This window comes from Oncorhynchus masou, chromosome 1 (assembly GCF_036934945.1).
Source record: "Oncorhynchus masou masou isolate Uvic2021 chromosome 1, UVic_Omas_1.1, whole genome shotgun sequence".
Taxonomy (NCBI): Eukaryota; Metazoa; Chordata; class Actinopteri; order Salmoniformes; family Salmonidae; genus Oncorhynchus; species Oncorhynchus masou.
In genome coordinates this window covers 33248193-33261673 of record NC_088212.1, presented here as the reverse complement: position 1 = coordinate 33261673, position 13481 = coordinate 33248193, and the positions used below count along the sequence as shown (strand labels likewise).

At 41.9% G+C, this 13481-nt stretch overlaps 1 protein-coding gene and 1 pseudogene across 1 annotated transcript; both read right to left on the bottom strand.

Moving 5' to 3' along the window:
* Nucleotides 1-451: 451 nt before the first annotated feature.
* On the bottom strand, nt 452-9262 carry LOC135514952 (putative phospholipase B-like 2; annotated as a pseudogene).
* A 53-nt stretch (nt 9263-9315) lies between these two features.
* LOC135514231 (probable RNA-binding protein 19) lies at nt 9316-13435 on the bottom strand. The gene is made up of 6 exons (XM_064937948.1): nt 13418-13435; nt 10401-10588; nt 10062-10236; nt 9782-9829; nt 9541-9691; nt 9316-9350 (listed from the first exon to the last, which is right to left on the bottom strand). The coding sequence occupies exons 1-6, from the start codon at nt 13433-13435 to the stop codon at nt 9316-9318; spliced, it is 615 nt and encodes a 204-aa protein (XP_064794020.1).
* Nucleotides 13436-13481: the final 46 nt, after the last annotated feature.

Sequence of the window (13481 nt, the reverse complement as noted above, 5' to 3'; positions counted from 1 at the left end):
GTGTTGGTTTCTTGAGGTGGGGAGCGACTCGGGCCATTTTGAAGTCAGAGGGGACTCAGCCAGTAGTCAGGGATGAGTTGATGATGGATGTGAAGCACAGGAGAAGATCTCCAGAGATGGCCTGGAGAAGGGAGGAGGGGAACATGTCGAGTGTGCAGGTTGTTCTGCGGCCAGACCTTACTAGTCGCAGGATGTCATAGAGAGGAGAGAGGAGGGAGTGAAAGGATGATAGGTCCTCCTGAAGTTTAGTTTTCCTCCATTTTCGTTCAGCTGCCCGTAGGCCTGTTCTGTAAGCTCGCAATGCATCACTCAGGCCACGGCGCAGGAGAGGAGGGCCGAGCCAGCCGGGAGGAAAGGGGGATAGGGCAAGTCATAGGATGCGTAAAGGGAGGAGAGTAAGGTCAAAGAGGCAGAATCAGGAGACAGGAGGAATGCGGATTTACCAGAAGGGTTAGGTAGACCAGGTGACATTTACAGGTGCAAACGCCCAGGTGTCAGAGTGTCCTATGTGCATCAGGTCTGAGTAGGGGGAGGAACTCCACTGGAAGGCAGGTACCTGGTCCCAAGTGGGTCCACTCGCTGCCAGGAAGCCAAACTCACGCCACAGCCTGTAGGAGGTCACCTACACACACTCAAAGGTACACACCCAAAGGTACACACACAGCCAATTAGTGACACCTACAAGAAGCAGCTCATACCTAGAGAAATAGAAAGTAGAAGTGGAGGATGGCCTTACCTTCATATCCGTTCCTCCATGTGGTCTCTGCTTCAGCGCTCCGAAGGGATACGTTCCATTAGCCGGGTTCAGGTCGTACCGGGCTGAGATGGTGTTCTCTCCATTAGCAGGCGGGTCACAGCCCTCACACCAAGACAACGGGTCATTCTTAAAGTTATTATACCTACAAAAAAAGAGGGGGTAGGGAAGGGATATTCATACAGAGGCTATAAATGCACAGTGCATTCGGAAAGTATTCAGACCACTTGACTTTTTCCACATTTTGTTACGTTACAGACTTATTCTAAAATGGATTCTATATTTTTTCCCCTCCACCTTCACACAATACCCCATAATGACAAAGCGAAAACAGGTTTTTATAAATGTATACACATTTATTTAAAAAATATATATCACATTTACATAAGTATTCAGACTCTTCGCTATGAGACTCGGAATTGAGCTCAGGTGCATCCTCTTTCCATTGATCATCCTTGAGATGTTTCTACAACTTTATTGGAGTCCACCTGTGGTAAATTCAATTTATTGAACATGATTTGTAACGACACACACCTGTTTATATAAGGTCCCACAGTTGACATTGCATGTCGAGAGCAAAAAAACTTTTTTGCTTTGTCATTTTGGGGTAATGTGTGTAGATTGATAAGAGGAAAAAAACGTTGAATCAATTTTAGAATAAGGCTGTAACGTAACAAAATGTGGAAAAAGTCAAGGGGTCTGAACACTTTCCGAATACAGCTGTAGGTAAGGATACAGCTGTAGGTAAGGATACAGCTGTAGGTAAGGATACAGCTGTAGGTAAGAATACAGCTGTAGGTAAGAATACAGCTGTAGGTAAGAATACAGCTGTAGGTAAGGATACAGCTGTAGGAAAGGATACAGCTGTAGGTAAGGATACAGCTGTAGGTAAGAATACAGCTGTAGGTAAGGATACAGCTGTAGGTAAGAATACAGCTGTAGGTAAGAATACAGCTGTAGGTAAGGACACTCGTGTGTATATAGGCCTAAATGCAGGTCTGTCCCTCTCCCTCCTGTGACATCTGGTGTAGAATCCTCTGACTGGAAGTGCGTACCTCATGAGGCGGACCATGGAGTCCATGTCTGTGATGTGTGATTGGTTCCTTCTGAAGATCTGGGCTCGAGGGTTCATGTCCAGAGAGAACCATGAACCAAACTGTTTAATCAGTTCTCGACAGCCACTGGCATTAAACACCTCCTCATAGTACCTACACACACACACACAGTCAGAGAGTGTGTGTCACACATACACAGGTTATTTTTGTTGTTGTTGATGAGAACAAACCTGAGAGACAGACAGTCACCACCTATTAATAATATAGTCATTACTAGTGTGTGGTAGTTATATATTTGTTGTTATTGGTACTTACGGGATGTTATAACTGGACCAGTAACCTTTCTGCAGCAACTCCTGGGTTTTATCAGAGTGAACAACCAGCCCACTACAGAACAGAACCACACACACACACACACTTATTGCTGTTATTGATAAATAGCCCGCTCACCACAGCAGGAAGAACACACAAAACCTTTCTCCAATGTGTGTGTGTGCTTGGGTTGTCGCGATACCAGGATCGCAGTACTACGATACCGGATTTTCTTTTGGCAAAACAAATGTTACTTTATGGTCCTTTAAAACCCTACTTTGTGTAAAAATATATGTGTGATATAGCTTGCAAAATAAACAAATGCGACTCTGGATAACAACATGAGGACTGTTTTCATCAAGAAATGAATTAAGGTTTTGTTTCTTTTCATTCCTAGTACCTTAACACTGGTATCGTGACCACCCGTGTGTGTGTTGACTCTTACGGGAGCTGCACCAGTACAGTAAACAGCTGCTCCTTGGTCTCTGTCATCCCCGGAGTGAAATGCCTGTATTCCACTATCATCCACTGGTTATTATACCTAACACACGCACAGATACCTACAAGTGAGGGAATGCATTGATTCCAAAGGTAGACATTCTACGTGGTCTGGGGGTCTGTATTGAGGCCATTTGTGATGATTGATGAGACACTAGTTAGTATTTTAGGTTCCAGTGTAACTCCGCTCTGGTGAGTAACAGAGGCTGTTAACCGACAGACGATATACAGTGCCTTGCGAAAGTATTCGGCCCCCTTGAACTTTGCGACCTTTTGCCACATTTCAGGCTTCAAACATAAAGATATAAAACTGTATTTTTTTGTGAAGAATCAACAACAAGTGAGACACAATCATGAAGTGGAACGACATTTATTGGATATTTCAAACTTTTTTAACAAAGCAAAAACTGAAAAATTGGGCGTGCAAAATTATTCAGCCCCTTTACTTTCAGTGCAGCAAACTCTCTCCAGAAGTTCAGTGAGGATCTCTGAATGATCCAATGTTGACCTAAATGACTAATGATGATAAATACAATCCACCTGTGTGTAATAAAGTCTCCGTATAAATGCACCTGCACTGTGATAGTCTCAGAGGTCCGTTAAAAGCGCAGAGAGCATCATGAAGAACAAGGAACACACCAGGCAGGTCCGAGATACTGTTGTGAAGAAGTTTAAAGCCGGATTTGGATACAAAAAGATTTCCCAAGCTTTAAACATCCCAAGGAGCACTGTACAAGCGATAATATTGAAATGGAAGGAGTATCAGACCACTGCAAATCTACCAAGACCTGGCCGTCCCTCTAAACTTTCAGCTCATACAAGGAGAAGACTGATCAGAGATGCAGCCAAGAGGCCCATGATCACTCTGGATGAACTGCAGAGATCTACAGCTGAGGTGGGAGACTCTGTCCATAGGACAACAATCAGTCGTATATTGCACAAATCTGGCCTTTATGGAAGAGTGGCAAGAAGAAAGCCATTTCTTAAAGATATCCATAAAAAGTGTCGTTTAAAGTTTGCCACAAGCCACTTGGGAGACACACCAAACATGTGGAAGAAGGTGCTCTGGTCAGATGAAACCAAAATTGAACTTTTTGGCAACAATGCAAAACGTTATGTTTGGCGTAAAAGCAACACAGCTCATCACGCTGAACACACCATCCCCACTGTCAAACATGGTGGTGGCAGCATCATGGTTTGGGCCTGCTTTTCTTCAGCAGGGACAGGGAAGATGGTTAAAATTGATGGGAAGATGGATGGAGCCAAATACAGGACCATTCTGGAAGAAAACCTGATGGAGTCTGCAAAAGACCTGAGACTGGGACGGAGATTTGTCTTCCAACAAGACAATGATCCAAAACATAAAGCAAAATCTACAATGGAATGGTTAAAAAATAAACATATCCAGGTGTTAGAATCCATTCGAGAATCTGTGGAAAGAACTGAAAACTGCTGTTCACAAATGCTCTCCATCCAACCTCACTGAGCTCGAGCTGTTTTGCAAGGAAGAATGGGGAAAAATTTCAGTCTCTCGATGTGCAAAACTGATAGAGACATACCCCAAGCGACTTACAGCTGTAATCGCAGCAAAAGGTGGCACTACAAAGTATTAACTTAAGGGGGCTGAATAATTTTGCACGCCCAATTTTTCAGTTTTTGATTTGTTAAAAAAGTTTGAAATATCCAATAAATGTCGTTCCACTTCATGATTGTGTCCCACTTGTTGTTGATTCTTCACAAAAAAATACAGTTTTATATCTTTATGTTTGAAGCCTGAAATGTGGCAAAAGGTCGCAAAGTTCAAGGGGGCCGAATACTTTCGCAAGGCACTGTATAGATATGCTAGAGATTGGCTATAGAAGTAAAACATCCCAGAGACGGAGATAAGCTGTAGAAGACAGATTAAATAGCCCTAACTCTAACCCTACAAATCAACATTAGTAACCTTTGATTTCTGGGGACTTTGGCCTGAGTCGGCGTCACTGATAAGTTCCACTCCTGCCTTCCCAGCAGAGTTGGGGTCAATTCGAATGTAGGACTTGAATTCAATATATGAATTGGCCCCAACCCACGCCACAGAATGAAGAATTTTAATTGAGTTTGAATAGAAGAAAGTAGAATTTAATTAAAACCAATTTAACTCAGACGTGAAACATGAAAGGCTCATTCATTTGACATATGCCACTTATTCATGCAAAGAATACACAATTTCAAATGTTAGTTTGATTATAACTCAAAGATGTCAAACAATATTTTTCTTTGTCGTGAGATGATTTTTTTCTTCAAAAATATAAAAACATTAAGGGAATTATGATTATTATAGATAACCCACAACACAATCTTAGAATATTTCCAGACCAGTGTAATTATTTTAAATTGTTTTAGGAGAATGAGTTTTAAAAATTAAATGTTTCAACCTTATGCTACATGGTATTGGTAACCATACATTTTGTCAAAATAAACATTACTATTGTCACGTTCTGACCATAGTTCTTTTGTTTTTTCTTTGTTTTAGTGTTGGTCAGGTAGTGAGCTGAGTGGGCATTCTATGTTGTGTTTCTAGTTTTCCCATTTCTATGTTTGGCCTGATATGGTTCTCAATCAGAAGCAGGTGTTAGTCATTTGTCTCTGATTGGGAACCATATTTAGGTAGCCTGTTTTGTGTTAGGTTTTGTGGGTGGTTGTTTCCTGTCTTCTGTCTTTGTACCAGATAGGACTGTTTTGGTTTTTCACATTTGTTGTTTTGGTATGTCGTAGTGTTCACGTTTATGGTCTTTATTAAACATGTTTAACTCTAACCACGCTGCATTTTGGTCCTCCTCTCCTTCAACGAAAGAAAACCGTTACAACTATGATGATGTGTAGAATAAATAAGCCATTTTATTAAATTACACTTCCTTTAATTCAAGTTTAAATTAAATTCTGCTACCTTTGGGGGTGGCCAATTTCAAGAATTGAATTGGATATAAAGAGAAATTTGCAACTCAGTACAGAATTGACTTAACTCTGCTCCTCCCCGAAAAAAAAATCTCAGGTCACCTGACCACTCGTGATGTTATTTTTACTTTACTTAATTCTTTAAAGAGAGAGTTCCGTTCACTCTTCATCTCCTAGTGTCCTTTAAATGGACAGTTAAATATCTTGTTGAGGGTTTGTTTTTGGATCTCCAGCTCTGAACTGACAGGACTGGCGAGATAACCAACATGGTAGACATCCGTAGGTCAATGAGAGTCTACAGGAAGAAAAAGAAAATGTCGCCCAGATGGCCTGCAGAGAGACATGTCTACCTGTTGTGTTTGCTGAAAATCTCTGCCCACTCCTTGCCGGATGAAGCCGGCCTATTGGCTACGATGTTCCTCAGCCACTCCATCACTGCTCCGGTTGGTTGAACAAATTTCCAGAGGGCGGGGTTACTGTTGTCGATGCTTGTCTCCAAGGTAACCTGTGGAGGGACATCTTTAAAAAATAAATACTACACACACACATATATACTATGTACACATATATTACACAAAGCTCTCACCAGCCCGGTGCTAAGGATGTAGAAGTCATCTCCAGAGAAAATGGACCCTGGGTAGGAGGAGAAGGCCTGGGTTCCGCCAGGGATCGGATCACTGTCTGAGAACAACAGAACACAGAAATCAAACTCAGAACCATAAAATATAGAACTCTGAAACACATAACTTTCCCAGTGTTCACAAGCAGAGTTTCCAGGAGTGCTTCATTAAGAGTGTGTATGTTAGGGGGTAAAGGGGGGACATTAGGAGACACTGTAGGCAAAGTTAACTTATCCTTATGAGAGTTCTAGGGGTCAAAGGTTACCTGTAGGAGAGACACGGTAGGCGAACTGGTACTTCTTTAAGATGCACATCATGGCCTGGTAATTGTTCCAGGTATCATGAGACACCAGCAGATCCTTGTTGCCAGGCAATAGCTTGATGAGGGCGGAGCAGGAGCCAGAGCCCAGTGTCCGTGATTGGCTTGATTTGTTTAGGTCCCCCTCAAGATCCACCAGGCCTCCTCCCATCTGAAAAAGTCTGAATAGCCCACAGAGACGTGTGACAGCATGGGCAGTGCCATTGAGGCCATCTCCATTTTGAAGTAGTACATTTTCTTATTTGCTACGATTGGCTGATCGCTCCTGATGACCTGGTTGCACATGACTCCAGCAGCGTCACCAGGAGGGATCAGCCAATGAAGTTGGAAATCCCACTAAGTTGACTACATTAAAATGGGGGAAGCTCTCAATAGCTCTGGCCTTGCTAAAATGGTCTTTTGGCCACTAGATGCCTCTATCTTTCTCTATGGGATAGCCACAGGAAAATATAGGTTTTGGTCATAGCTGTATAGCAAGGTGCACTTGATTTAGCTCACCCTAAATAACATCCCCATTGGAACCCCTCACATTATTCCTGAGATGGGTACTCTTGGTGATTAATATCAGAGGTGCTTACAGAAACTCACTGCTGCGCTGATCTCATAGAGGACTCTTCTTTGTATCTGTCCAATTATGCAGTCTGTGAGTGGACGGGCAGGACCATTGAGGCCATTTCCATTTTGAAGTAGTCCATTTTCTTCTTCTACTACTTCTATGAGTTTGTAAACAAACTGAAAGGGTGCATGCCACTTGCAGTGTGTTGTTTGAACAGCTAAAGCTAAGATTGGCGATTTACTGCCACCTGCAGTTATGGAATGTTTGCTCACAAGTATTATTCATTGGCTGACCCCTCCTGATGACCTGGATGGAATTATGTGATGGAATTAAGTCCCACCCAGTTGACTACTTCAAGCGCTGCCCATGCTAAAATGGCTTTTGGGCACTAGAGTCCTCTATCATTTTCTATGGGGGAACTCTAACCCATCAGAGGTCACAGACCACACTTACAGGAAGCCTAAGGGGTTGAGAGTGAAAGGGCCTCTGGGAAATGACAGCTGATCATTATAGCCATCTTTCAGACCTTTCAGCTGCAGCAACACCAACCACACCTAAGCGAGAGAAAGTCTAAATACAAAACGTCCTCTACTAAGGCGTTCTTATTAGATCCCAAGTGTGTACTGAATGATCCACTCTAGTAAGTTATTTACTGTTTAGACACAGAGAAAAAGAGTAGATACTTGGTGATTTAGCACATTGGCTGACACAGACTCAGCAAATACCTGGTTTCAGTAGGGACAGTGTGGATGCTCCTCTATCTGCTGTCTGACCGGTTGGTGGTGATGTAATCCTTCAGTCTGTGACAGAATCCTGACTCAAATGTAAATGGACTGCAGTACCCCATAAGTGTGTTCGCACACTTATGGGGTACTGGCCACACTTAAACGCACTTAGTAGAAGACGTTTTGTATTTAGACTTTCTCTCGCTTAGGTGTGGTTGGTGTTGCTGGCCGCACTTAAACGTTGCGCTTGAATTGGAACGATACAAGTGCAACAGTCAACTACGGCCTTTTGAGCTGTCATGTGACCGAATGCTGCAGAGAACGCAATCACGGGTTACTAGGGAGGAGTTTCGGTCGACTCAAAAGGAATACCCTGCCATCTCCCTCAGAGCATTAAAACTCAAGGTAACCTTTGCCAGCTCATATCTGTGTGAAGCTGCGGTCAGCAGTGCTCGTCTGCATTTAAACCAAATATCAATCCATTCTCATCGACGGGGCTGTAGTGAAGCAGGTTGATAGCTTCAAGTTCCTTGGTGTCACCAACAAACTATGGTCCAAGCACACCAAGACAGTCGTGAAGATGGCACGACAAAACCTATTCACCCTCAGGAGAGTGAAAAGATTTGGTATGGGTCCTCAGATCCTCAAAAGGTTCTACAACTGCACCATCGAGAGCATCCTGACTGATTGCATCACATCAATCCCCCCTCCCCACACTATTTTACGTTGCTGCTACTCTCTGTTATTATCTATGCATAAGTCACTTTAATAACCTACATGTATAAATTACCTCAATTACCTCGATTAACCGGTGCCCCCACACATTGACTCTGTACCGGTACCCCCAATAGCCTTATTTTACTACTGGTCTTTACATTTTTGTTACTTTTATTTCTTATTTTTCTTTTGATATTTTTCTTAAAACTGCATTGTTAGTTAAGGGCTTGTAAGTAAGCATTTCACTGTAAGGTCTACCTACTACACCTGTATTCAGCTCATGTGATTTGATTTGATACAGTATATGTGTCACATCCTGACCTTAGTTCCTTTTTTATGTCTCTGTTTTAGTTTGGTCAGGGCGTGAGTTGGGGTGGGCATTCTATGTTTTTGTTCTATGTTTTCTATTTCTATGTGTTTGGCCTGGTATGGTTCCCAATCAGAGGCAGCTGGCAATCGTTGTCTCTGATTGAGAACCATACTTAGGCAGCCTGTTTTCCCACTATGGGTAGTTATTTTCTGTTTAGTGTTTTTGTTGCACCTGGCAGAACTGTTCGTTTGTCGGTTTGTTCGAGTATTCATCTTAATTACAATTATTATGAATACGTACCACGCTGCACTTTGGTCCTCTTCTACAGGCGACAATCGTTACAATATGTGCGTGTATGTACATACCATGCTTTGTGAAGAAGTCTTGGAGCTCCTCTTCTGTGCAGGTTTGGGGCAGGCTCCTTGTTAGGAGTCTTCCTGTCTTCTTCCTCCTCTTCATCTTCTTTCAGCTCCCTGGTGAATCTCCCTTTCTCCCACCTCTCCACCTGCCCGTCACACTTGTCCGAAACACCTCAATATAGAGCAACCTTTCGGACAAACACAAACAGTACACAACTTTTTATTCTCATTGAGGATTACGAACGTACACACACACACACACACACACACACACACACACACACACACACACACACACACACACACACACACACACACACACACACACACACACACACACACACACACACACACACACACACACAGTCTGATTCTCACCCATGTAGTCTTTGTTCTTCTTCAGAGACTTTTTCACCTCCTCTTCTGAGCGCAGATCCACATACATATACTCAGTTTTGTTGCCGGTGACATTCTTGATGATTCGAATGGCTGCAGGCTTCAAAGTAGTCATGAACTCTCGCACTTGTTGCTGTTTATATTACATAAACAACCAAAGATGTCACACATAAATAAACCCTTTACCCACCTCTGAACTCCACATCAAGCCACACACACTCACCTCTTTGATGTTGAAGGGACATTCTCGCAGTTTCACTGTGAATTCAGTCTATGGGGCACAGAGAGATAGGGACACACACACACATTACCAAAGGGGATATGGCTATGAAAACCCTCAACCCTAATTTCACTGTCAGAATGATACACAATATGCTGTTTTAAGTGCTACCCTCCATCAGTTCAATGAAGGTAGGATTTCAGTTTAAATCTACAGTCCCAAGGTTTGTGGATCAAGGGTGCAGGTCAAATGCTAGGTGTTAAAGGTTAGGCATTTGCACAACCTCCTGCTGTTTGACAGACTTGCTAAGTTTGCCCTGGCTTTTATTCAGTGAAGGGACTGGTGCTTTGGCCCTCTGGATACCATCTCTATCCCCACTCTCATAGGCACTGTCTGTCAGTTGCATAGGGGCAGGCTCATCTTCCTCATCATCATCTTCATCCTCCGCAGCACCCTGTCTCTGTGTCACAGGTACTCCATATCAGACAGGCCAGACTTCAGAGCCTCTTTATTAGCACCTGACAATGAAAGCACACTGTTTACACACACATTTACCAGCATCTGTCAAACAAAGGGTCTATGTAGGCATGTGTACCTAACCTGGTCTTCTTCCTCATCTTACTCCTCATCCTTCTTCTTCTCTTCTGACTCAAAGTTGAGGTAATAAAGCTTCTTCTTCTTCTCCTGACTCCTCCCCTGGCCAGTCTCGGGGGCTGCTGATTGGAGCAGAGAGTCATTGGCCCGGGTAGTCAACTGGCTGCGGTTATGATGCACCGACACAAACTCCTGGAAAGCCTCGTCACCCTCCAGCTAACACATACACACACAAGATAAAACAGAAACAAGATTAAACAGAACCTCAATGTCAAGGAAGACAAGAAAAAATTCAACACTGTGTATTTGAGCCATCTTACACTCGTATCGCCAGGCAGATATGGAGAGCACCATGGCGTGATCTGTCAGGCAAGTGAATCACAATTTATTAAATGTTGGTATAGAATCTGTGGTTGGCTATCTATCCATCTAATTGTACAAAGAAGTCTGGATGGCTAACTGTCTCAACGTTACTCTGGCCGTGTCCACAAATCTTTTATTGAAATGCTTCAGTGACTTGTCCGCATCTTCTTCAGTTTTGAAGCACACAAATCAGAATTTGTGAACTTGCCATCCTTAGTAAACTTCATGCTGCAGTGTTTCAACGTTCTGATTGGCCAAAGTGATCAAGCCTCTGACGGGCCTCCGCAGTGCACACCAATGACGTACATTATAAAAACCCTGTATTGCTTATGCTATGTATTGGCCATTGAGAGGCTTTGAAGCCACCGGTCGGCCATATTGGCACTCCCTAGAAGGAGCAGTCCTCCATAGGAATGAATAGATTGGAGTGAATCTATTGTAGCACAAAATAAAAATTCAATGATGTCATCATTTCCTCAAAGTTTGTACTGACCAATGAGGTATATAAACCCTGGATTACTGATGTATTGTATTGGCAAAGATTATGGATATACTGTACTGACAATATAGTTTGTTTGTGTTTTTAAAAACCAGGCAAGTCAGTTTTAAGAACAAATTCTTATTTACAATGAAGGCCTTCTCCGGCCAAACCTGGACAATGCTGGGCAAATTGTGTGCCACCCTATGCGACTCCCAATCATGGCCGGATGTGAAGCAGCCTGGATTCGAACCCTAATAATGGGAGTCGTTGTCCACAAAGAGGCACAGCGGGCTGTCTAGCTCCCGCCTATCCTTTCTTTGGATTGGTGGATACATCTCATTATTGTAATCCTTTTTTGAATATTCGATGAGGGTTAAAGATTTGTAATAATAATTGTAAGTGATGAGTAGGACTATAAGACATAGGCAACAGATCTTGGTTGTGTTATGTTAAGCGATTGGAGTGCCCTTCGTGTTGCTGAAAGGACAGCGCCAGGATCGTGCAATGATATTAAAGTTCAACCAACTTGTGGTGCTGAAGGATAGCTCTGCCATTCGGCCAGTTCAGGAACAAACAACATAGGCCTACGACTAAGTGGTTTTTGCCTTTAGATTTCGAGAAAATTAACAACTAAGGAAGAATATATACATTCTCCTATTGACTTGTCTAACCACAAACACAGTCTTGGTCTGCTTCGCAAGTGTTCCTGGAAGTCTTGTGATGTTGCACCTCTTTCTATTTAGAAACTCTGTGCTTCAGCCTCCAAAAAGTCCTTACCGAAAGATGTATGTTGTGCTGTGCATTCTCATTCATAGGTTGAATTCACATCATTGGCTGTCCGTGGGAAACTGTAGGCTAAATTACGAATATTTCATGCAACATACCATAACAAAATCAATAATCTATTGTTAAATTGGGAAAAGTCCAGCCCGAACAGGGACTTGAACCCTGGAACCTCAGATTAAAAAGCTGATGCTCTTCCACAGTTCTTCACCGATGTAAAATTATTTTTATATTCAACATTCAACAGACATTCGCGATATTATTTAAAATGCATATAATTCTATTATCTGCAATAACCTTTTCATGGATTGTTTTAGAGACATTAAACAAAATGCTAATTATTCGAAAAAGGCCCGCTTTCACAACCTTTGATTTGCATGAAAAGTAAAGTGTTGATTTGATAGAAATGCATCTAATCATAAAAAAATGTTTTTAAATATCTTGCTCCAATAACCTTTTCATAGATTGTCATAGAACATTAAACAAAATGCTAATTGCAAAATGCTAATGATTCATTACACCGATTCTAATGCAAAACGTTCCATCAGTTGCAAAACGTGACGTAAAAAATTGTAGGGTTCTTAAACGGAAGTTGTAGTTCATTTTAATTGTATGGTTTCCACTCGTTGCCATCGTTCTATAACAGCTCAATGGTTGCCATTCCAACTTGAATAGTCTACGAAGTGTTTGGCACAAACTGCACATCTAAAAAGTTGATTATTCTGTGGTCTAGTGGAGTGAAGTCCGCAGCGTTCCTTCAAACTTTTTCCTGCTGCTTTTCTTTTTTTTAAGAGACACGAGTGAACTATGACATCCGTTTAAAAAACTAAACGGAGCTCAACAGCGTTTGGAGTAAATGGTTTCTTTTGCTAAATGTTTTGCAACAGACGAATCGTTTGCAATATAATTGGTGTAATGACACCCCTGGCCTACTTAAACAACCCTTCATTTACATAAAAATGTGTGTTGATTTGATAGAAATACATCAAATAAAAAATAAAAATGCATTTAAATCTCTTGTTTGCAATAACTTTTTCATGGATTGCCATAGAAACATTAAACAAAATGCAAATTATTCTAAAAAGGTCTGGTTTACCTTTACAACCTTTTATTTGCATAAAAAAGTGTTGTTTTGAAAGAAATACTTCAAATGATAAAGAATGCATTTCAATGTCTTATAAAATATTTTATTCGAAATGTAATAGAAGCATCAAACAAAATGGAAGTGATTTTAAAAACATGTGGCCTTATTTCATAATGTTTGATTTGCATAAATAGTCGTGTTGATTTTGTCCGTGTAGAAAGCATCTTGTCTGTTTGATTGAGGTCAACCATGAAAGTAATTTTACAGTCAACAGAGAAGATCCTTGACAAAGAAAATTCTAGGGAGAATCTCAATTGAATCCTCCTCGCGTCACCTCCTTCTCAAAATCCATTGGACGAGAAAGCCAGAGGTCCCGTCCCTCTGACTTTCTCCTCCAA

Bases quoted from the DNA above. Each gene is read 5' to 3' on its own strand.
- LOC135514231 (XM_064937948.1), bottom strand. The intron at 9,692-9,781 runs GTGAGTGTGTGT...TAATATAAACAG, and splicing joins GTCCCTTCAACATCAAAGAG to CAACAAGTGCGAGAGTTCAT. The intron at 9,351-9,540 runs GTGAGAATCAGA...TTTGTCCGAAAG, and splicing joins GAAGAACAAAGACTACATGG to GTTGCTCTATATTGAGGTGT.